At 58.7% G+C, this 21,633-nt stretch overlaps 1 protein-coding gene across 11 annotated transcripts in view; it reads left to right on the top strand.

Annotated features, from left to right (window-relative positions):
* Positions 1–2,434: 2,434 nt before the first annotated feature.
* Positions 2,435–21,633, top strand: part of BIN1 (bridging integrator 1) — a 46,693-nt gene continuing 27,494 nt past the window's right edge. For all 11 annotated transcript variants that reach the window (XM_087819932.1, XM_087819929.1, XM_087819925.1 and 8 more), the window contains exon 1: positions 2,435–2,527. In XM_087819932.1, coding sequence (XP_087676058.1) covers positions 2,444–2,527 — 84 coding nt within the window. In that variant the 5' untranslated portion in view covers positions 2,435–2,443. The remainder of the gene's footprint in view (positions 2,528–21,633) is intronic.

Genomic DNA, 21,633 nt, shown 5'->3' with positions numbered 1-21,633 from the left:
AACTACGTATTTTTACCCCCTTCCACTCAAAACTGCCTGAGTTTGGACATTCTATATTAATTCAGATGGACCCAGTAGAGACACTCAAGAGAAACTCTAACTTAAAACTCCAATAGGGTTGTCTTTGAGAACAATATTTTATGACAATTTATATTAGTCATGACCCTTTAGACAGCAAGTGACCTTGCAAGTGGCTTTAGCAAGAAAAAAACATATTAGTTTGTGTAGCTGGATAGTTGGAGGTGGAGACCTGGCAGGATTCAAGCATGATTGGAGCAAGTTCTCAATATTGTTACATCTGTCTCTCTGTCTCTTTTTTCTCTCTCTGTTCCCAACACTCTAACTCTCAATACTTGTTGACTTCATCTTCTAGGTAGGATCTTTAACATGGTGGGCAAGCTGGCCTCTGACAACTCTAGACTCCCATCCTCCCATCTTAGCAACTCTAGCTGAAAGAATATTTCAAAATACCAAAGAGCCGTGCAGCCAACTGTTCCCGGGGCAGACTGTAATAGGATATGACTTCTGCTCCTTTCCTCTGGTCCTCAGAGGAGTGCTGGAAGAAACTGCTCTTAAAGAACGGTTAGAAAAATGACAAACATAAAATGAGGAGCAGAGACTAGGAGTGAGAGCATGCTGAGAGCTTTTAGGAGAAGCTGCTTTAAAACTCAGGCTGTGCTATTTAGGTTTTGTTTTTGTAACTTGCACATCAGGCATGTGTTTATAATAATAATTTTGACAAAATGCTTTCCACCCATGCAGTGCTTGGTGCTTTTTCTAGGAAGCAGTTCAGTGTATTGGCTGAGGGCTTTAGTGCAGCAGGGCCTGGGTCTGGATTTTTGCTTATCTGCAGCTGCAGAGACTCAGTCAGTCTTTCTGTAAAATAGGAATTGGCTAGAGGCAGGGATAATTAAGATTCTCATTTCTAGGTGCTAAGCAGTAATGGGAGGATCCAGAATGCAGGGGACCTACCAGGCAGAGGGAAGAGAGAACTGGCTGTGGAACCAAGGCTGACCTTCTTATTTTGGGGCGTGTTTCTCCACTTGTATAGGCGGCTTGGCTTATGGTCTGCAAGAGCCTTTGCTGCTCCCAGGGACCCCTGCCCTGGCTCCGGTCCATGCAGTGGACATGTGTAGGCCTTCTCATTCTCAGCAGGGCCTCCAGGACACCTCTTTCCACTCCATTCCACCCACAGTCCCTGAGAAACCTTCCAGGGTGGCAAAGAGCTGTGGCATCCTCCCCTGACATGATTTGGGGGAGGGGTATGGGTGGGATACATACGGAGTGGGTCAAAAGTAGGCTTATAGTCATGGGTACGTGAAACAGCTTATTCTTGTATTATTTATTAATTATTGTATTATTTTCCATAAGAAAAACTGTAAAGCTACTTTTGCCCTACCCTGGATTTATTCATGTTGAATAAGAGTCATTGGTCTGTTGGCAAAGATGGTTAGCAGAAACCTTACCTTCTCTTTGAATAATGATCATTAATCATTTTTCTTCCTGCAAGCAAGAGGAGACATCCAGGGTATAGTGGGCGAAAGCCTGAGAGTCAGAGATCTGGTTCCAAATGATCTGTGCCTCATTGTAAAATGGGAATAATACTTCTATTACTATTAACAGAATAATTAATAAAATAATAATTCTATTATTCTGTTAAATGCATTTTAGTGATAACACTCACCTCGTAGGGCTGTTATGGAGACTGAATGCAACAATGCCTGACCAGGAGGCACCTAGCAGAGTGCAGGCCCATAGTGAGCGCTCAGTAATGTTAGGTTGTTGTAATAAAATAACTCGCAGCAAACTGGAAGACTGAGCGCCTGGATGTCCATGGGGCCTCCCTAGGACAGAAATGTGAGTAAGTCCCGGAGGCGCCCAGAGAACCCGGGTGGGGACCGGCGAGCCTGCAGCCAGGAGGCGGCTGCGTGATGCGTGGGGTCGCAGAAGCCGCGGGGAGCGGACGGGGCGCCCGGATTCAGGAGCGCGCACCTACGGCCACGCACTGTCTGCGCTTCTTGAAACCTCCCTGCTCTTCCCCCGCCTCCCTCCGGGGCTGCGGGAAGCGACTGCGGGGAGGAGAGCCGGCCCGCGGCGGCGCGGGGCCACGACCGTGCCATTGGCCCGCGCCCGGGAGCCCCGCTCGCGGGGGCCCAGCCCACGTGCGCGCGCGGCCTCCTGCGCGCCGGCGGGCCCCGCGCGGGGGCGGCCCTTTAAAAGGCCGCGTCTCGGCGGCCGGGCGGGGGGCGCTGACGGCCGCCGCAGCCCCGCCCCTCCCGGCCCGGCCCGGCCCTCCGGTCCCGCGTCGCCAGCTCGCCGGCCGGCCGGGCGCTCGCTCCGCCCCCCGAGTGGTCGCGGCCATCCAGTGCGCCGCGCGGGCCCGGGCTGCAGCCGGCGGCGGGGCTGGGGCTCGGCGCTCCACACCGGGCGGGCCCGAGGCGCGATGGCAGAGATGGGCAGCAAGGGGGTGACGGCGGGGAAGATCGCCAGCAACATGCAGAAGAAGCTCACCCGCGCGCAGGAGAAGGTGAGCGAGCGCGAGGCCCGGCAGCCGCGCGCTCCCTGCCACCTGCCTCCATCCCGCCCGGGCGCTGGTCCTCGCCGGGGCCAGGCGCGGCCGCCTCCGGACGACCGCCGCCGCAGGCCTCCGGGGGTCCACGGGCTGCGCCCCCCGGCTCCGGCCGCCGCCTCCAGTCCGCGTCATCTGCCCCCACCCCCGCGTCGGGGCAGGAGAGGGCGCCGCCGCACGCGTCCCTGCCGCCCCCGCGCCACTCTATCTCCGCCCGTCCGCGGGGAAGCGGCGGCCCGCGCCGACCCCCGGCGCGTGAGGTCCAGGCCAGCCCCGCCCTGGAGGCCGAGGGCCGGGAGAGCGGGGACGAGGTGGCGCCCGGGCCGCCAGGCCCAACGGGTCCTGCGGCGCGCGGCGCGGGGGTGGGGCCTGCCCGGCGTCCCCGGCAGCGGCTCCCCGGGGAGCCCCGAGGCTGCCCCTGCGCCGCGCCCCCGCCCCGGTCCCGCCGCCCCTGCCCAGCGCCCGCGGGAGGACGGGCTTCCTTTCCCGAGGGTGCCCGCGGCCTGGAAGTTCCGGGGATTGGAAGGCTGCGCAGCCCTGGGGGCCTCGCGTTTCCGGCGACGGGGGAGGGGTGCGGGCCTGGCTTTGGGGGGCCCACTGCCGGGGTGGGGAGCCGACCCCGCAGAGGGCGGCGGGCCGCAGGGGCGGGGAGGGCGCCGCGGGAAACCTGAGCCCTGGCGCCGGGCAGCTGGCGGGCGGGGGCTGGAGCGGGGCTGGAGCGGGGCTGGAGCCGGCTGCCCGCGGCGCCCTGCCTTCGGGACGCGCAGGACGGGGCGGGGGTCCCAACGCCCTCCCCTCTGCCCCAGCTGCGGCCGGGTGATTGCTCGGGATCCTGCCAGCTCCTGACCCCACTGCCCCTGCCCACTCGGACTCTGAAACCCGAGACCGCAGGACATGCGCTCCTGCCGGGGTGGCCCCCAGGAGCCCCGCCTTGGCTCTGCCCCCCACGGGTTCTGCCCCGCGCCGCTCCAAGTGCGGCCGGGTGGGAACCCGGGGACCGCCGGCCTTCCCTGCGGGGCCTGTGGCCGTTTATAAACAATGACTTCTGCCGCCGGGCCTGGGGGCTCCCTAAGGAGGCAGCAGGCGACGGAGGGGCTGCTTGGGCCCTGGTGGTCCCGCCCCCGGCTGAGGCTGTGGGCGGCTGTGGGGGGCAGCTGAGCTACAGACCTGGCCCCCCAGCTGTTAACACCCCGTGCCCCGCCCTCCGCCTGGAGGGCGGATTAGAGCCCTATAGATAGCCGGTGGGTGCTGGGGTGGCTGCGGCGTCCCAGGCGGGGAGGCAGGTGCGCCGCCCCCCCACTGCCCTGCTCCCGCCGGGACTGGTGATCCGCCTGGTGCCTGGTGCCGCAGCTCTGCGCCCAAGCCCGCTTCCTGCTCCTGAAGGGCCAGGGAGGTGAGAGGGAAGCCCGAGTGGCCGAGACCAGCTCTGCCCCCACGCCACTGAGGCCCAACCCCTACCGGGCTCCCCTGTGCTCTTGCTGTGTCCCCTTTGCCTTGGTTGCCTTGTCACTGCAGCAGCATCTTTTAGTGCCCGGGCAGCAGGCCCGGGCTGTGTCCCCTCCATGTGAGTAGCGTGTCATCGTTGACCCCACGGAGCTGCCACGCGTCCTCCTGCCCCTGCTTTGTGGCTATAGGCAGTTGGCTTACAGCTGGTCAGCTGTGGATGCTGGCCTTGCAGAAGGGCCCGGGCTTCATGGGATGAGCAGCTTAGTGCTACTGGTGGGCAATGGTTAGGAGACTGTCCCCCATCAAAAGCCAGAACAGCACATAGGCTTCCTGGCTGAGTCTCAGAAAGTAGCCTTCCGTGTGTCCCCTCCCTTGTTGGCCCAGCCGAGTACCCCTTCCCAGGAAATCTGATGCCTCAGCCCACGGAACCTCTCCCCTCCTGCAGCTCTGTCACAGCCTGAAGGCCATGACCTGGCTGCCTCCCAGCGCCTTCTGGTGGTGGTGGGACCACGTCTAACTCACATTGTCAGTGGTCTCACAGGCACCCCTGCCCTGCCCCACCTGCCTCAGTCCAATCAGTTAGTAATATGGTGATTCCATTTGCCCAGTTGCCACAGGAGGGCATTTCCTGAGCAAGACCAAGCAGTAGCTCAGCCCGCGAGGACTCAGAATGCCACAGTGTGGTCAAGGAAAGCTTGCCTTCTTGAACCTTTGGGACCAGCTTAGTGTGTCTCTCTATGGGTCCTGGCTTGGAACGCCCATCGACCAGCCTGCCTCCACCACTGCTCTGGGTGCTTCCAGAGGGACAGAGCATTCACTTGGTCCCTGTAGATGCCAAATGGCTGGTTATGAACAAATGGAGTTTGGGGGCTTGGCTTGGGAGCCCTTACACTGGCCTGTGGATGGGCTGGTTTGTGCTGTGTGCTCCTGTGCTTTCCCTTCTTTAGCAAATCCTGACTGGCCATGCGTCTTATGCCTCATCCTGGGCTGAGCCCAGGGGCAGTGGGGAGTGGGGTGTGGCTCTGGTTGGCATGGAGCTATGGTCGTAAGGTCCTGTGGCCTCTGGGCCTGGTGTGGGGAGAACATGAGAATATATGAGAAGGGCCCCCAGGGTCTGCCAGCATGCTGCTCGAAGCTGCTCACCTTCAGCCCCAGCTGCCCCCAGAGGGCCTGGGGTGCAGAGTGCATGCTTGGAGCTGAGGCCCAGGGCGCCATGAGGTCATCTTCCAATTGTGTTTGGCTTCTTGGACCCTCTATAAATGACACTGTCCATTTTTGGGCTTCAGTAGGGTGGCTGGACAGGGCTAATTTAGGGTGGAGCTGGGTCAGATGACAGAGGATTAGAGGTTGTCTGGCTTGGCCCCTTGGGGGAGGGGATGGTTGGGGAGAAGGGACAGCTGGAGTGGGGATGGAATCTGGCCTTCTCCTTGCTGAAGTCCATGCCCGGAAGTCCTCATAGACTGTGCTTGAGGGAGGGAGGCTGGCCTTGAGTTGGGGGGTGGGCCGCTGGTGAGGAAGGAGGCCCTGTCTGGTGGGGAGGCCCAGCTGAGAGGGGCAGGGCCCAGGGCTCTCAATGGGCAGAACGCCCTGGCCTGTGGGAGCAGATGCTCCCTGGAGGGAAGGTGCAGTGGCAGTTATTTATAGCACCCTGACAGTGGCCAGGACGGCACCCTGCTCATCTGGTGATCAAGGGCTCCTCCCGCAGCATCCATTTTGGCCTCCTCAGTGGGAATCCGGCCTTTACAACCAATCCTTATCCTCATAGCAGCCTCAAGAGTAGCCTCATTACACCAAAGAGCAGGCCCCGGGAGCAGGAAGCTTGCTCAGGTCTCTGCGGCCCTGTCCTTCCCCCGCCCCCCTTCCTAGGCCCCAGCCCAGAGATACTCCTCTTCGCAAGTGCTCTTCGCTTGGCCCTTGGCAGCCATCTCTCCCTGCTCTTGAGTGTCTGAGGCCTCCCCCTGCTCCTTCTGATCATCAGCTCCACTCCACCTCTTCCTCACTCTCTGTCTCTGCGTCCCTGGTCTGTGTGTCTCCTCTGAGCGGGTACACGCTTTTCTGTACCTATCCAGTCTCAGATGAGCTTCTCCCTGAGCTCGAGTTATTGATGTACATGGTTCATCTCACTTGCAGACAGAGGCTCCTGGGCGTCATCTCTGGTTGGAGTGTTTATAGGGGCTTGGTGGACATTTGGCTAGGGAATGTATGTGTGGGGAAACCGGACGCCTGGCCTCCAGACCTTCCCTGAGGCCCAGTGGGCTCTGGCTGGATTGAGTCTCCACTGAGTAGAGTCTGCTGCTGGCTCATGGCAGGGCTTAAAGTGAGGCAAAGGCTGTTTTGCCCAGGGGCCTGCAGAGGAGGTGAGCACATTGGGCCTCATGAGACACGGAGAAGGTGTTCCAGGAGGGACAGGTACGGACCAAAGTGTGGGGTGGGTATGACGACTGCAGAGCTCTCCGTACACCTGAAGAGAAGGGGTGCGTGTGCTGTCGGGAGTGGTGAGGGTGAGGGCAGTGTATTTGGGCCAGATTTGCCCCTGGTCTGTGTCTCTTTCCTCTGAGCTGGTACAAGATCAAGTCTTGAATTCAGGGCTATCTTTGTGCTGTGCAGCTGGGTTCTAGAGGAGCTGAGGCTTGAAGTCTTCTTCTGCATCCTAACCCTACCCGGGCCCTTCTTACCTACACTCTCCGGCACCTGTCCGGCCGCGCCTGTGCTCTGCCGTCTCAGCCCAGCTGGTCCGGTAACGCTGTCTGAGTTGGACAATGTGAGGAGAATGCTCCTGCCCCTCCCTCCTGCCGTAACCCACTGGCCTCACATGCTTCTTTCTCCTCGAGGTTCTAGAATTCCTGGATCCTACCCTTGGTACTAGACCTCTGTCTCGCCAAAGGAGAAGAGTGTGTGTGTGGGCTTGGCAAGCAGGTGGTCCTGGACCTTGGGCAGTTTCAGGACCTCCCTGAGCCCAGTTTCTTTATATATAATATGGGAATAATACTGGCTCCTCTCCTTATGGAGTAAAGCCTTGGACAAGTGCCCAGATGTAGCAAATGTTCATTAAATGCCAGCTCTGTGGGGCAGAATGCCCCTCCTGCAGGCCTGTTCCCAGGCCCTCTCCTTGGAGTATCCATTACAGGCCTCTATGGACAGCTGATCCCTGCTGAGCCGTTGGCTGATCAGGGCTTACGATGTTGCCCTAGTCCCACGTAGTGTGTGCATGCGTGTTAAATGTAGAGGGGAGGCCTGTAGCAGGGGAACAAATCAGGTGGTTCCCCGGTGGTCTTGACTTGCCTGCACATAAACCGTGGGCCTGGGTCACCTCCCCTCTCTAGGTTCTACTTGGGCCATCAGCGAAGGGATGCTGCTGCTTACTCATTCATTTATTCATGAAACAAATGTTGAGCATCCCCTAGGTGATGGGCACTATGCTAGGGATGGGGATGCAGGCCAAACAAAACCAAGTCCCTACCCAGGGAGCTGATATTGTAGCTGGAGAGGCAGTGAAGCAGAGGGTGCCTTTAGCTTTTCCTTAGGGGAATCTGATGGGCTCAGCCTTTCCTGAGCATCCCCAGTGGGGGTGTCAAGGACTCAGGTGTGGATGTGAACGTGGATCCTCACACAGCACAAGAGATGGGGTTGAGAGAGGCTGAGTGGGAGCTTGCTCCCACCCCATCTACTGTGGCTTTCCTGTTTCTCTGCTGTGAGGTGGCATCAGCTTTCTCAGAACATGTCCTCTAGCCCATTGATCAGTGTCTCAGGGCCAGATCTGGCGATGGGTGGGCGAGGTGAAACCCAGGCCTGGAACACTGCAGCTGGCCAAGGGTGGAGCAGAGATGGAACAGGGAAAGGGGAGAAGACAGTTAAGGGGTTTGCGTGGGAGGAAGACAGGCCGGAAGAGAGAAAGAAAGGAGTTGGGCCCCAGTGACCACTTGCCCTCTTCGGGGCCTTGGGCAAGCCATGCCCTCCCTGGGCTCTCAGTTTATGCTCTGTGACCCATGTGGAGAGGGTCCAGGAGGTGCATGTGGTCAGTGTCTGCCTGGAGGGCCAGTGTGGGGAAGCCCGTGGGAGCCCACAGGTACGTGTCATTCTGGCTTTTGTGATTTGAGCCATGTGTCTTGGGTATGACAGGATTCTTGAGAGGAACTACAGTGCATCCCCCTTTCCTGTCTAGTCTGAGAAGCTGACTCAGGGGTGGTACCAGCTCCCTGAGGTGGAAAGTCAGACCCTGACTGCATGAGGTTGGGAGGGCAAATGCTTCCAGGTGGGTTTGTGGTTTGAGAGGCCAGATGAGGGGCAGGGAGCTAGGGACAGAGGTGAGGGGCCTGCCTTCCTCCCCCCTCCCCTCCCCTCCCCTCCCCTCCCCTCCCCTCCCCTCCCCTCCCCTCCCCTCCCCTCCCCTCCCCTCCCCTCCCCTCCCCTCCCCTCCCCTCCCCTCCCCTCCCCTCCCCTCCCCTCCCCTCCCCTTGTCCCTCCCTCTTTTCCTTCCTTCCTTCCTTCATGGAGCCTGAAGCAGAAGAGCAGGGGATTGAGAGACTTGGGCTGAGCCACTCTGGGCCCCAGAGTGTATCTGTCTGGGACTGCGCAGCGTGGATCCCGTTGGTGAGGTGCAGTGAACTCCAGGACTCCTGTCAATGCTGATGGCAGAGCTGAGCTCCTGGTGGGTCCAGCCAGGTCTAATGGTTCAGGAGGGGAGGACAGTCTTAGCATCTCCATGGCATTCTATACTTTACAGCCACATTTTCCATTTGTCTCTCTCAGCCTGAGGTGTAGCAGGTCTTCAGCGTGGTTCCCTTTGAGGGATGGGAGCACTGAGGCTCGGCATCCCTGGGATTTCCTCCTTTTAGTTATCAGTCTTGGCCCCAGGTTGGCCTTTCCCAGGTGCCGCCACTGCCATCCTGCATCCAGGGAATTAGAGGGTGACAGTGACTATTAAAGTGCATATGTGGCTGGTGGTGCTCAGTGGCAGCGTTGTGCTCAGGTTCAATTCCTGGTCAATGGCACGTACCTGGGTTGCAGGTGTCGGGGTGCATGTGGGAGGCAACCAATTGATGTGTCTCACATCCCCATTTCTCCCCCCCTTCTACTCTCTCTAGAATCATTGGAAATAATATCTTCTGGTGAGGAGTAACAACAACCATAAAAGTGCAAATGTGCATGTTTAAGTGTTTTCAAATGAAAATCAGTGTGGGGGCTGCCTTTGTGGGGCACACACATGGTGTGTGTGTGTGTGTGTAGCTTGGGACACTTGGTTGCCCTAGGAGACTGGCACACTAGAGGAGAAGGTGACCCTACAGAGCTGGCCCTTCCATGTGGGGGATCCCCCAAAGACTCCATGAGAGGGCAGGGCGGGGGGGTTGTATTTGGATAGAGCTGGCTTAACTCCACACTCCCCAGGGAGCCTTAGGGTAGAGGGAGAGCCAGGCACAGACACCAAAGCTCCCCACCCCCACAAAGAAAGAGTTGGGGGTATCCTGGGGCCGGGGAGATGTAAGACACATAAATGGCCAGGAATACAAGTTGAGTCTTATGATTTAAACCAAGAAAAAGAATCCACAATTAATTGGATGCATTTGCTGGACCTGGGACAGGACCCAAATATTGTTGTTTTCCTGAAACTTAAACTAAGCCCGGAGTTGATTTAAGCGTGTCCTCCCTGCTGTCCGTCTTGAGGACTCCGTGGAGCTATGTGTTCGGGAAGCAGGCCTGGCTGGGCTGGAATGTCACCATCTTTCCCAAGCCTGGCCCTCCTGGTTGGGTGGACTGTGGGCCTGGAGGAGGCCCTAGGTCCTGTCTGACGATGTTGAGCACTGCCCAGGGTCTGGTAGACTGGGTGGGGGACCCATTCTGGGGCCTGATCCTGGCCTACTGGCCTGGAGACTGCAAAAGCTGCCCTGGGAGTAGGCGTGTGCGGGGCCTGTGCGGAGAGCAGAGCCAGAACCCTGGGAAACCCAGGTCAGCAGTGGGACAGAACCTGATGCCTGTGTCCCGACTTTGTGCCACTGCTCTTGAGAGTCACTGTGTGCCCCACGAGACCAGGGGAGGCCACCTCCACGTTCTGTGGCCAGCACAGTGCCACTCCTGAGCAGCGTGGCGGAGGGAGAGGCCTGAGAGTCAGGGGCTCTCCACACACCCAGAACCTGCTCCTCTTACCCCCACCTGGGACTGGGACCAGCTGCCTGACCCCTCTCACTTTGCTCCTCCATGAAGTGGGGTGACCATCTGTCCTAGGCCTTGCGCCCTCAAGGATGGAGCCTGTGACCCATGTAAACTGGAGTGCGTGTCTCCTGGGTAGAAGGGCTGGGAAAGGTTTGCAAAGCGTCTTATATAGTGTGGCAAGGAGGAGGACCCAGGCTCAAGGCTCAGCTCTGTTCTTCCCAAGCCCTTGACGCTGGGGAAATTACCTATTTTCTCTGAGCTGCAGTTTTCTTATTTTTGAGGATTAAACGGGAGAACAGGGTCTCCGTTTCGTACCTGTGGACACAAGTTTGGGGTGGCAGCTTGCGGGCCCAGTTCTTCTGTGGGCCTGTAGTGGCCCTGGGCCAGGTGGCAACACAGACCCATCCACTTCCCACCATTCCTGCCCTCCCCTGGACCCCTGCCCCTGTAGGCAGCTGGGCATTCAGACCCAGGCCTAGCCCCACTCTGCTATCTTTTGCACTCCTCCTTTGGCACGTTCCCTCGATTTTGTCTTTTTTTTTTTAACAAAAGGGATTGGAAACTCTGTGTGGCTGCTCAGCTTTTCCTAACGGTTGAACTGTGCTTCTCCTGGGAAAGGGGTCCTGGGGAGAAGGGACAGTATGCATTTCCCCCCACCCCCAGCAGGCAGAAAGAGTGTGCTGGTGTTAGCTGTGGTTTCTGCGAGGGGGCCCCTGCCACTGGTCTCACGGCTTCAGCCTTTCTGGAGCCTTTGGGAGGAGCCTGGAAGTGTTGAGTGGAAGCATGTGGGCCAGGCCGCAGGGACCTCCTTAGGCTATTGATATGAGGGGCTCGACTGACACTCTGCCTGAGGCCCGGGAAGCTAGAGCTGGGTATCTGTGCTCACTGGGTCCTCGTCTCCCTCCTCCAGTTGGAGAGGTGGGGCCCTGAGACCTGCAGAGTGGTGACTGTCCTGGACTCTGGCAGCCTGTGCACGGACTCCTGAGGAGGCAAGGCCCCCAGGCTGGGACTGGGAAGCCCCTGCTCTGGCCACTGTGCTGACCTGCGTTTCTGGGCTGGGGGACGGAGTGTCCCCTTCAGCCCCTCACTGTGCACTCTTTCTCTTTCCTCCCCAGTCCCCACCAGCGCAAGAATAGTAGGTACAGGGCCAGCAGGAGGAAGCCTGGAAAAGCCCGTCCTGTCCCCTGGACATTCATTCCACCTGTCAGGGACTGGGCCAGCTGTGTGGCTCCCCTGGTCTCTTCTTGGACCCCTTTTGCTCTGTTCCCCCCAACCTTGACCCTTGACCTGTAAGTTGATCAGACACCCCCTCCTCTTCCAGTCCCTTCCCACTCCCCTCGCTCCAGTGAAATTCAGTGGAGCCAGCCCTGGGCTGGGAGCACGGCCACCCAGAGTCAGCAAGTCCCTCTCCCTTGGTCTCCATCCACAGAGTGAAGAGTCCCTGCGGTGCCCTCACGGGTACTGGGAACTTGTGGACAGACAGCACAGGGCGGAGGCAGGACAGCCATTAGCACAACTCCCGGCACAGGAGGGGCGGTGATTGGGGGGGCTGGAACGAGGACCAGGCCTCTCACTGCTGTGTCCTGTGTGGTATGCACTTGGGTGGGCAGGACTGGATGGGAGCTGTTTAAAGCTGACTCTGGGCATCAAGTGACTCCTTTGAATAACAAAAATAACAATAACCAAAATAATAGCAATAATGTATTTGACAAAAATACTACACATCTTATCTCCTTTCTGTACTACTTAATAGTTCCAATTACACAGACCTGGAAATGGAGGGCTCCAATTGGTAAAATGAATGAATGACCCGGTTGCACATTTAGGTTGAGCTTCTCAGACAGGAACAGACATACGCAAGGGCTGAGGGCATCTGGAGGAGCACGTGAGTCCGTGCCTGTGGTGGGGTCAGGGAAGGCTGCTCAGAGGAGGTGCATCAGTGGGGAAGCAGAGTTACCTGAGGAAGACTGTGGGGCTCCATGGTCCCATGGTCTTCCACTGGTCAGACCTTTGCTTGGCCCCCGGGCAAGGTGGGTGGGTGTTGGCAGGGCCTTCACCCTCCCCTCCCCCGGGCCTGTGCTCTGCTGTGGGCTGGGCTGCTCCTCTACCCAGGCTCTTCTCTCAGTGAGCTCAGGAGGCAGGTGATGAGGGGAGGTGGGTCCTCTGGGGCACAGATTCTGCCCCTGTGTGGACGGCCAGCATCCAGGAGCCTGGGCTGAGAATAGCACTGACACTTGCATGCAGGGGACAGGTGGGCAGGCGGTGACCCTGGAGGTGGCTGTGCTGACATCTCTGAACAGGTGGTATGGAGCGTTGGGCCAAGGGGGAGCATGCCTGTCCTCTGAAGGCCCCACCCGGCATGACACAAAGGCCAGTGGGTGGCTCTTGTCTGCGGCCCTCTCTGAACCTCTCCATAGAGTGGCTGCATCCAGCGTGGCTCTGGGATGTTGAATATCAAGGGCCATTGGGCTGCCCCGGGTGGCTGCTGGCAGTCGGAAGTAGCCAGTACTTTCTGCTGCTGTTTGGTTTCCATGGGGCCCTTATCATTTTACCCTTTACCAAAGGGGCCAGGGTATGTGTGTGGGGGATGTTGCATAATCCCTGCAGAGCTGAGGGGTGAGAAGGCTGCTGAGGGGATGTTGGGCCAGGGGAGGGAGATGGAGTGGGCTGTTTGCTGTCTGTGAAGAATGTCCTGTGTGAGCCCTGGTGAGTCATGGGGAACAGGTGTGCTGGGCAGCAGGCGGCAGGCGCCAGGAAAGGCATGTGTGGGCTGGGTGGTGGGGAGGGGGCAGGGTGGGACTAGGTGGGAGAGGCTCCCAGAGCTTTCTGGGTTGGGTGGGAGGAATCTTGGGTCAAGATGTGGTAATGGGGCAGGAAGGAAACCAGCCACCTCTCTGAGCTGTGCTCTTTACCTATACAACCACACATTATCCGCCCCAAACACCCCCCGACAGAGAGGCCTTGGCTCTGTTTCCTGGTGTGGCTCAGGGCTCAGGAAGGGGGTTCCCTGCCAGGGTTGTACAGCCTGGGCCTGCTCCCTGTACCTGTGCCCAGGGTCTCTCCCACCACTAGGGGTCCAGAGCAGGAGGTGCTCTTCCCCACCTGGTCACCGCCCTGAGCTGGTTGCTGGAGTGGATGTGACTGAGGCAGGTGGGCAGGGAATGGGGAGTGATAGGAGTCTGATGATGGGGTCTGTGCTGACCACTCCAAAGTCTCTTTCTGGTGTGTTCCCACCTCCCTCCCTGACATTTCTGGGTACCTCAAGCTCACCATGATCTCCAGGTATCCCCAACTCGGTGACATCTCCTTCCTTCTCATGGCTCATGCCCTGGAGTCCTCATCACTTCTTTCACCCCTTATTTGACTACAGCTCACCACTTCCTGCTCTTGCCCAGGCCTCCATTGCCTCTCACCTGGCACTGCAGCTGCCTTCTACCCAGCTCTGTGCCATCCTGCTCTGCAGTGTGTCCTCGCAGCAGCCTGAGGTTTTTTAAACCCGGAGGTCAGGCCAAAGGGCTTCAATGTACTTGTAAGAAATGTCCAAACTTCTAGAGAATCTGTGAGTTTATTTGAGCCAAACTGATGGCATATATGCTGGGGAGCAAGATCTCAAGTGTTTCGGAGAAATACGGTTTTGTACCTTCTTTCATGCATTTGAAATTATGGAGGGAAGGGAAGAAAGGAAGGAGAACGAAGGTGGGAGAAGCAAGGTGGGGCTTGGAGATGGTGCTCTCTAGGGTTAATACCCCTTTGGAGGGGTCTTTCTGCTGCTGTATCAAAGGCACATTAACCTACATGCACAGAACCGATGGGCAGGGCCAGCTTAAGGCAAAGACCAGCCTTTCCCTAAAAAAGTTATGTGCCTGGGGTGTAACCACCCACCATGACCTGCACAGTTTGGAATTTATGAGCAGATCACCCTGGGAGGTTACTTTCCATAACCCCCCCTTTTTTTGTCTACAACCCTCTATTCAGACACATTGGCCTTGCTTTTCCCACCCCAAAGCCATTGCGCTTGCTGTACCCTCTGCCTGGCATGGCCTCCGTCCTCAGGTGGCAGATGTCACTTCCCTGAGCCCCTCCCTAAGAGCAGCACCTCCCTTGCCCCCTCCCCCGTGGGCTCTGCAGGACTTTTGTTGGTAGACTTAGAGCACCAGTGTGTCCCTGAACAGGTCTCCTGGACAGGGACCTTGCTTTGCTCCCTGCAGAACAGAGCTAGTCTGTCTGGGGGAGGGCATCCAAGAAGAGTGGAGTCCTCACAGCCCAGGGGCCAAGGCCTGGTGTCCAGGGTGCAAGCTCCTCGCTGAAGGGGCCATTGGGTCTGGGCTGTGAGGGGTGAAGTTAGATGGGGGCCACCGAGGAGGAGCAGCAGTCAGCAAACAGTCCTTTCTTCCCCTGGCATGTAGGCTGGGTGGTAGAGGACTGTCAGGGAGTCTGCATAGTTGCGTAGCCCTGGGTTATACAAGGTGGGGGCCAGCCTTGGCCTGGGTGGTTTTGGCCCCTCCAGAAGCCCTCCTGCCTCCTGTGGACTCCTGGCTCTGTGAGGCTAGGAATGGGCTCAGTCTGGTGGGGGACCCTGAGGGGAGGGGAGCCTGTCCCACCAGCCAGGGCTCCAGTGCTGCTTAGCCCATCCCTCCTCCAGCAGCCCCCAGCCCCCTGGGAAGGTGCTGCCTCTGGGCAGACCGCAGCACCCCGGGAAGGTGCTGCCTCCTCTGGGCAGACCCCAGCACCCCGGGAAGGTGCTGCCTCCTCTGGGCAGACCCCAGCACCCTTGGGAAGGTGCTGCCTACTCCAGGCAGACTCCAGCACCCCTGGGAAGGTACTGCTTGGCTTGGGGGCTGATGGCCGTGCTCACATTCTGGCTTCTCACTCACTCAACCCCGAGATCAGGGGCTTTGAGCCTCAGTTTCTTCTTCTGTGGAACCCTCCACCTCCTCAGAGGATCTAGGGGACACTTGTAAGGCTTTGGATGCCTTTGGATGAGCGGCTGCTGCTGTTTTGTGGCCTCCACCTCCAGCCCAGTCTGGCCCCTCCGGGCGCCCTTACCATCCCCTCTGCCCCTGCCCCCCTGTGCTCTGTCTAGGCTTGCCCAGCCACCTAGCTCACCCTGCCTTCCTCTGGGGTTGGGTAGCCCTACCCTGCCCTGGACTCAGGCTTATCTGCTGGACGGGGTGGAGTTTCAGGCACACTGGGAGGGTGAGAGAGGAGAGGGGGAGGGAGTCTTTCAGCCTGGAGTCAACTGGAAACTCCTGGCCCGGGTGGGAGCCTTCCCTTCTCCCTGCAGAGACTGCTGAGGAGGAGACCCCAGCCCTCAGCTTGCTCGGGTGAGGTGAAGCTGCCCCCTGGCAAGGTCGCCGTGGAAGGGCCTGGGCTTGGAGGCCATCTCTGCACTTGGGCTTTTGACCAACCAGTCCCATTTCAAGGCATTACTGTGGGGCTGGCTGAGCTTTTGTGTCCAGTTAAGGACATAAAAGAGGAAACCAAACATCACTTTCCTCTCGCCAGCATTTCATAAAGGAAAGAGAAAGTCACTAAAAGAGGAAGGAGATAATTTTAGAGGTACACTCTCCCAAGAAAGACCAGTGGCTTCCTTAGTCAGCTGTTCCAGGCTGGTCTCGGCACAGCAACTTCAGAACAAGGACTCTGCTGAGCGGATCCCGAGGAGGAGGCCCTGGAGCTGGGGCGGGGAGGGCTCAGCCTCAGTGGCCAGCAGGAACCGGAAAATGTTTTTTTGTGGCTTTACATGTCATTGCTAGTCTTTGCAAACTTGGGATTCTGCTACACTGTCGGTTAGTTATGTCCCAAAAGTGTTGTCTTTACCAGTTAAATTTTTGACTTTGAATCTTTGGCAGTAAACCCCAGACAGTGCCTGTGGATCCCCTGTTAGAGAATCACAAGGTGATTTGGGGCTTTGGAATCGTCAGGTTTGTGATCCTAGCTCTGCCACTCATTAATTGAGTCTCATTAGCTGAGTGACTTCCCTGAGCCTCAGTTTCTTCATCTGTAAAATGGGACCAACAGTCACTACCTGAGGTTGCCCTGGTGACATAACACCACCTGTAAGGGTGTCGCCTTGGTGGACCTCCCTCAGTGTGGGTCCCTGGACCTGGCTCTCTGGGGTCAGGCCTTGCTGTGTGACTTCAGTGAAGCTCATTGGAGCCAGGAGGAGGGGCAGGTACACAGGTGTCCATGGGGAGCTTGCTGGGCTGGGCAGGCATGTGGCTGAGATATGGAATATGATGGTTAGGGGTCCCCTCTGGAGTGTGAGCCCAGCTGCACCAGTATTTGCCCTAGAAGGAAGGCAGGATGGCAGACAGCCCACCCCCAGAGCCAGCCTGGGGGAACAGAGGTCCTGAGTGAGGATGAGGGGCAGAGAGACCAGGGGAGGGGACTGAGGCACCTGGCCAGGCCTGATTCTCAGGGGCAGCCCTGTGTGGGTGCACAAATGTGCTCCAGCGCTGGGTCTTTCTGTCCTGGGCTGCTGTTGGCTCCCTTTCTCTGTTCTCTTCAGTCTCCATGATTCTGCTGCTTCTTGCTCGTCTCCTCCTGCCCTTGGCTTTGCTTCTTGCCTGGCTCTGTGGCAGTCTTCGTGGTTTCTGCCCCCTTCCTGCAGGAGTCCTGTTGGGGAACATGTGTGAGTGTGTGCACAGACAGGTGGTAAGCATCAGCATGTGAACATGTGAGTGCTGGGTGTGCCTGCTGCGTGGACATGGGGCCTGTGTGTGTGCAGAGGGGACCTGTGTGTGTGGAGGGGGCACGTGGGGTCTTGGTGCTAAGGAGCATTTTTGCCTCTTAGGGATGGAATGCAGTTCCTCGCTCTTGCCCAAGGCCAGCATTTCAATATTTATCTTTCTTAAAAAGTCATCAAGCCTTTGAGAAGCTCTAAGGCAGAGCCTCTTGGTGCTATAGGAGGCTAAGGCGTTGTTTTTGGCCAAAGCCTCTCAGCTACGTGTCCTGAACTTCCTCTCTGGATGGACCCTGGGCGCTGCTCCCAAGTAGGAGCCTCAGCTGCTACTCTCTCCAGCTGGGCTGGAGCTAGGCCAAGGGGTCCAGGGCTTGACACCGTCCCAAGGGGGCCAGGCCTCTCTTTCTAGCCCCACTCTCCACGGTCCCCTCTCAAGCCAAGGGCCCAGTTGTGGTGATGACCAGCAGCGGGGCGGGGGGGGGGGGGTTGCTGCTCTGAAGGCAGAGTCTCTGGCTCCTCTCTGTGAGTGAGTGCTCTGGCTCTGCGGGGAGAGGCCGAGTTCCTGGGCTGGATGAGAAGACAAAGCTGCCCCCTCATGCAGTCACCCACCAGCGTGGGGTCAAGAGCCACATCCTAGGAGGGGCACCTGGTGAGAGGAGTAGGATTCAGAGTACCCAGGTCTGGCCCTGGCCAGCCCCAGGCCACCTCAGCACTTTGCCTCGTCCAGTCACTCGCTAGGTGGGGTGCCTCCCACGAGCCCACGTAGGAGAAGAGGCCCAGGAGGGAAGGCCCTCCAGAGGCCTGGCCAGAGCTACAACCCCACCGTGCTGGCACTGGCCAGAGCAGCCTGGGCTGCGGGCCTGGACTGGGGGGCAGTAATGGACCCAGAGGGCGCTGTCGGGCTGTCGGGCTGCCTGGTTGGCCAGTGCAGGTGAGCTCTGAGCCACACCTGTTCACCACCACAAAGCCGGAGTCCTGACTGCTGCTGCTTAGCCAGGTGTCGTATTCCTCAGGGTCTCAGCATTACTTCTGCTATCTCTAAAGTGGGATGAGTGTAGATAGCGCTGGCGTGGCCTGGAGATGGAATGAGATGCCAGGGAGCAAGGACATCCTGCAGCCATGGGCACACCTCCCCCTGAAGGGAACAAGGCCTCCTTGGAGAAATGGCTGATTCTGGGGCAGGGCAAGGAGAGCAGGGCTGAGCCTGGAGCAGCTTGTGATGTCAGGAAGTAAGGAAGTTCTCAAAGACAAATAGGGACATGTCCACAGCCTCCCACTGGCCAGATTTAGGAGCGTTTGAGCATCAGAAAGAATAACAAGGGTAGTAGATTCTAACTCATTAATGCAAAATGGAGACCTGAGTCCGTGGTGACGTCTCTAGCCCTTCCCCCCAGAGGCCCAGCCAGCTGTCCACTGAGGAACGCCAGGCCTGCCGAGGACAGGTGGCAGCGGGGTGGCATCACGGGACGGCCGGGTCAGGAGAAGAGCTGCGGTGCTTCTCCGCCTTCAGGCTGCACTCAGCTCCAGGGACCTGCTAAACCAGGGTCTCCCTCAGCAGATCGGGATGGGGAAGGGGACACCACAGCTCTGTGTTTGTACCAGCCAGGCCCCCAGTGACTGTGATGCTGCTGGTCCGTGGACTCTGCTTTGAGTAGCAAAGTATTAATGGGTAGTAAAGGTGCTGTGTGAAAAGTTGCACAGTGAGTGTATCGCCCCTCAGACGACCAGTCGATTACCAAGAGGCAGGTTTCCTTTACCGCAGAGACCTGGCGGGCACTGCCCGCTGGGGGGCCAAGCACAGCAAATCAAGTGGTCATCTCCCTTGGAATGCGGCCGGAAGGACACATCACCTCTGCGGTCTTCTTGCCAGAACAGTGTTTTGACCTGAACGTAGTCACAAAGAAATAATCAGAATCTGAGTGTGGCGCATTCTCTATGTGACTTGCTTATACTTGTAAAAATGTCGGTATCGTGAAATAGAAAAAAATGTATGCAATAACAAATAATCAGTAGGTATGTGGGGGGAGTACTCTGGATTAAAGGAGGCGAGACATGACATTCAAAAGCTATGTGTGAACCATGTTGAATCCCAGATCTGAAAACAACAGAGACATTTTGGGGGACAACTAGGGATATTTGAGAATGGGCTGCATGATACTAGTATTAAACAAGTGCTGGGCTTATACTGGGTGTGCTGATGGCGCTGCAGTATTTAGAAGAGCATCCTCGCTTTTAGGAAGTGTGCTGGAGTATTCAGGGGTGAAGGGTCCCAATGTCTGCAGCTTGCTTGGCAGTGATTCGGCCAACATAAGCCAGCCGTCCATACTGCTGGTGGAGAGAGAGAGCAGACAGGTGTGGCCCCCTGGTGCGTGGGGAAGGGTATCTAGCAGCTTGCTGTGCTGTCCTTCAGCTTCTTTTGAGGTTTCTATCTCAGACTGGGGGGGGGGCAGGTGGCATGTAGTGGGGGGTGAGGGGTGGGCCTTGGGCTCACCTCTCTCCCCTCCTCCTTGCTGGCGCTCCTGGGACCCTGCCTGAATGGCTTCTGGGCTCCGGGCGGACTGTGGGGACAGGCTTAGGCCACGCCAGTGTCAGATCCCTCGCAGGGGCTGTAACCTCAGCCAGGGAGTCAGGCTGGCTCCGCACTGTCAGCACCCTCTCCAGCATGGCTGGGCACGCACGGGGAGGAGGGCCCTGGGTGTGAGGAGCCAGCCAGAAACCCAGGGAGCCGCGGGCAGAATATCCCATCTTGGGATATCTGCCTGGGGGAGGGCAGCTGTGGCCACTGGTGGCTTTTGGCCCTATTCCAGTGGCCCTGCCTCATGCTTCCCTCCTTGGGGGTCACCCCAGCACAGAGCCCAGCTGTGTGTGCTGAGTGAGCTGTGGAAAACCTGGCTTCCACCTGCCTGCCACCTGTGTGGCCCTGCCGTCTGGGAGCCTGTGGGAGGGTGTGAGGAAGTGCGTCCTGTTGTTGTGGTCCCCGGACCACAGCTCTGCTGGGAGGAAGCAGTGAGGTGGCACCGCCCCTCACTTGTGTGGCTCACTCCAACCAAGGCTGACGGAGGCCAGGCCGGGGCAGGGGCTGAAGACCATGAGGAAGGTGAAGGCCCTCTGGGGTTTCAGCAGCTGGGTGGCGGTCCCTCGCGGGGAGCGGGATGAAGCCCCCTGGCGTGTGAGAGTGTGTGTAGGTGTGGGTTGGAGTTCTGGGGGCGCTCTGGGGGAGGGAGAGGTGGCCGAGTGAGGTGCCTCCGGCAGCAGCTGTGACCCGGCCATGGCCCAGCGCCTCAGAGCAGGGCTGACTGCAGATGTGGGCCCTGCCTCCCACGGTCTTCCCTCCTCCCCAGCCTTAGGTTCTAGAAGGCACTTTTCCCTGCCCTGTGCCATGCCATTCAGATGTGGGCATGTGTCACTGCCAGGGTGAGGTCTGCCTGCTCTGGGAGTCAGAGGCCCAAGAGGAGATGGCCAGGCTTAAGGATCGGCAGCCCCGGCTGGGCCACCCAGCTTCGGCGCAGCAGGCCGGCCGGCACACACTCACCTACTCCGGGCGGGCGCGGCATGGTGCAGGCAGGGCAAGGTCTGCCAGTGCCTGTCCTCCAGGTTTGGAGCTTGGGAGCAGTGGTCCTCAGTGCTCAGTCCTCACTATAAGACCTTAGGCTCTGGTCCTGAATTGTCTGTGCTCACCGCCATCTGGCCGCGGAGGTGAAGACACCTGTGAGGAGGGAGCACTTCAGGTGGGCAGGAAGTGATAAACTTCTCTTGGTTCAAGTAAGCGGCCCCAGGCCTCCTGCGCTGTGGGTCTGGTGGCCACCCAGCTCAGCTGTGCAGGGGCAGGTGTCCACGAGGGTTTGCCTGTGCTCAGGCTGGGTGCTGGCTGGGAGGAGAGGGCAGGGCTTGGTAGGCCTCTGGCCATGCTCCGGGCTATGAGAAAGGCCACAGCCAAGAGGCGGAGAGGCAGAGAGGCTGGGGAAAGAGCACCTCTCCTCCACAAGGAGCCCCTGCTGAGCCTGGGCCCCAAGGGGCATTCAAGGGGCATTCACTTGTGTCTGGTGAGCCTCCATCCTTCCCCTAGGGTGGGGCTGCTGGCCCTGTTCACAGCCCAGGTTCAGAGGCGGGCTGTGGGTGCTGTCAGAGGAGGCTCCTTCCTGTCCCAGCCGTGCTCTCCGCCCTGTCTCTTCAGAGTGTCACTCGGAGGCACTGCAGCCCTGCTCCTATCTGGCTGAGCTGAGGATGTGCTGACAGGAACCGGGTGACACAGAGGAGGCTTTCTGGATGGCTGGCGATCGCTCCTGCTGGGCTGACACCTAGTGTGGTGGGGCCTGTGTGCCTGTCCTCGGTCCCCTCAGCAAAAGGCTCCCGTGGTTTATTACAAAGGGAGACGTGTGATAAGTGCATGAGAAGTGTGGCATAGGAGGCCCTGGGCTCCCCCCGATGCACAGCCCCCCACAGAGTGGTAATCCTGACTGTGCCATCGGGCGCTCCTAACCTAACTGTGCTCAGCCTTCAGAACCCAGCTTGGTCATCCTACACTCCCTGAGCCCTGCGCTGGGCCCTTCCTGGACACCCCAGGCCCCTGCTGCTCTCAGTGGTCTGTCTGTGAGCTTGACACAGGGAGGCCCCACTAACTGTGCTGAATGGGTGGAGCACCTGTGTCCCCAGGGCCCACGCCTTGGCCACAGCTTCCCTCTGCTGGTGGAGGGTCTGTGTGTGTGTGTGTGTCCGTCCTGGGTGAGGGGCTGGTGGGGACTGGAGACAGCAGCCTTAGGGCCTCCCCATGGAGGTGGGCACAGAT

Source organism: Miniopterus natalensis, chromosome 8 (assembly GCF_054644295.1).
Source record: "Miniopterus natalensis isolate mMinNat1 chromosome 8, mMinNat1.hap1, whole genome shotgun sequence".
Classification (NCBI taxonomy): domain Eukaryota; kingdom Metazoa; phylum Chordata; class Mammalia; order Chiroptera; family Miniopteridae; genus Miniopterus; species Miniopterus natalensis.
Note: the sequence above shows the minus strand (reverse complement) of the source record. Positions and strands in the feature narration are given on the sequence as shown.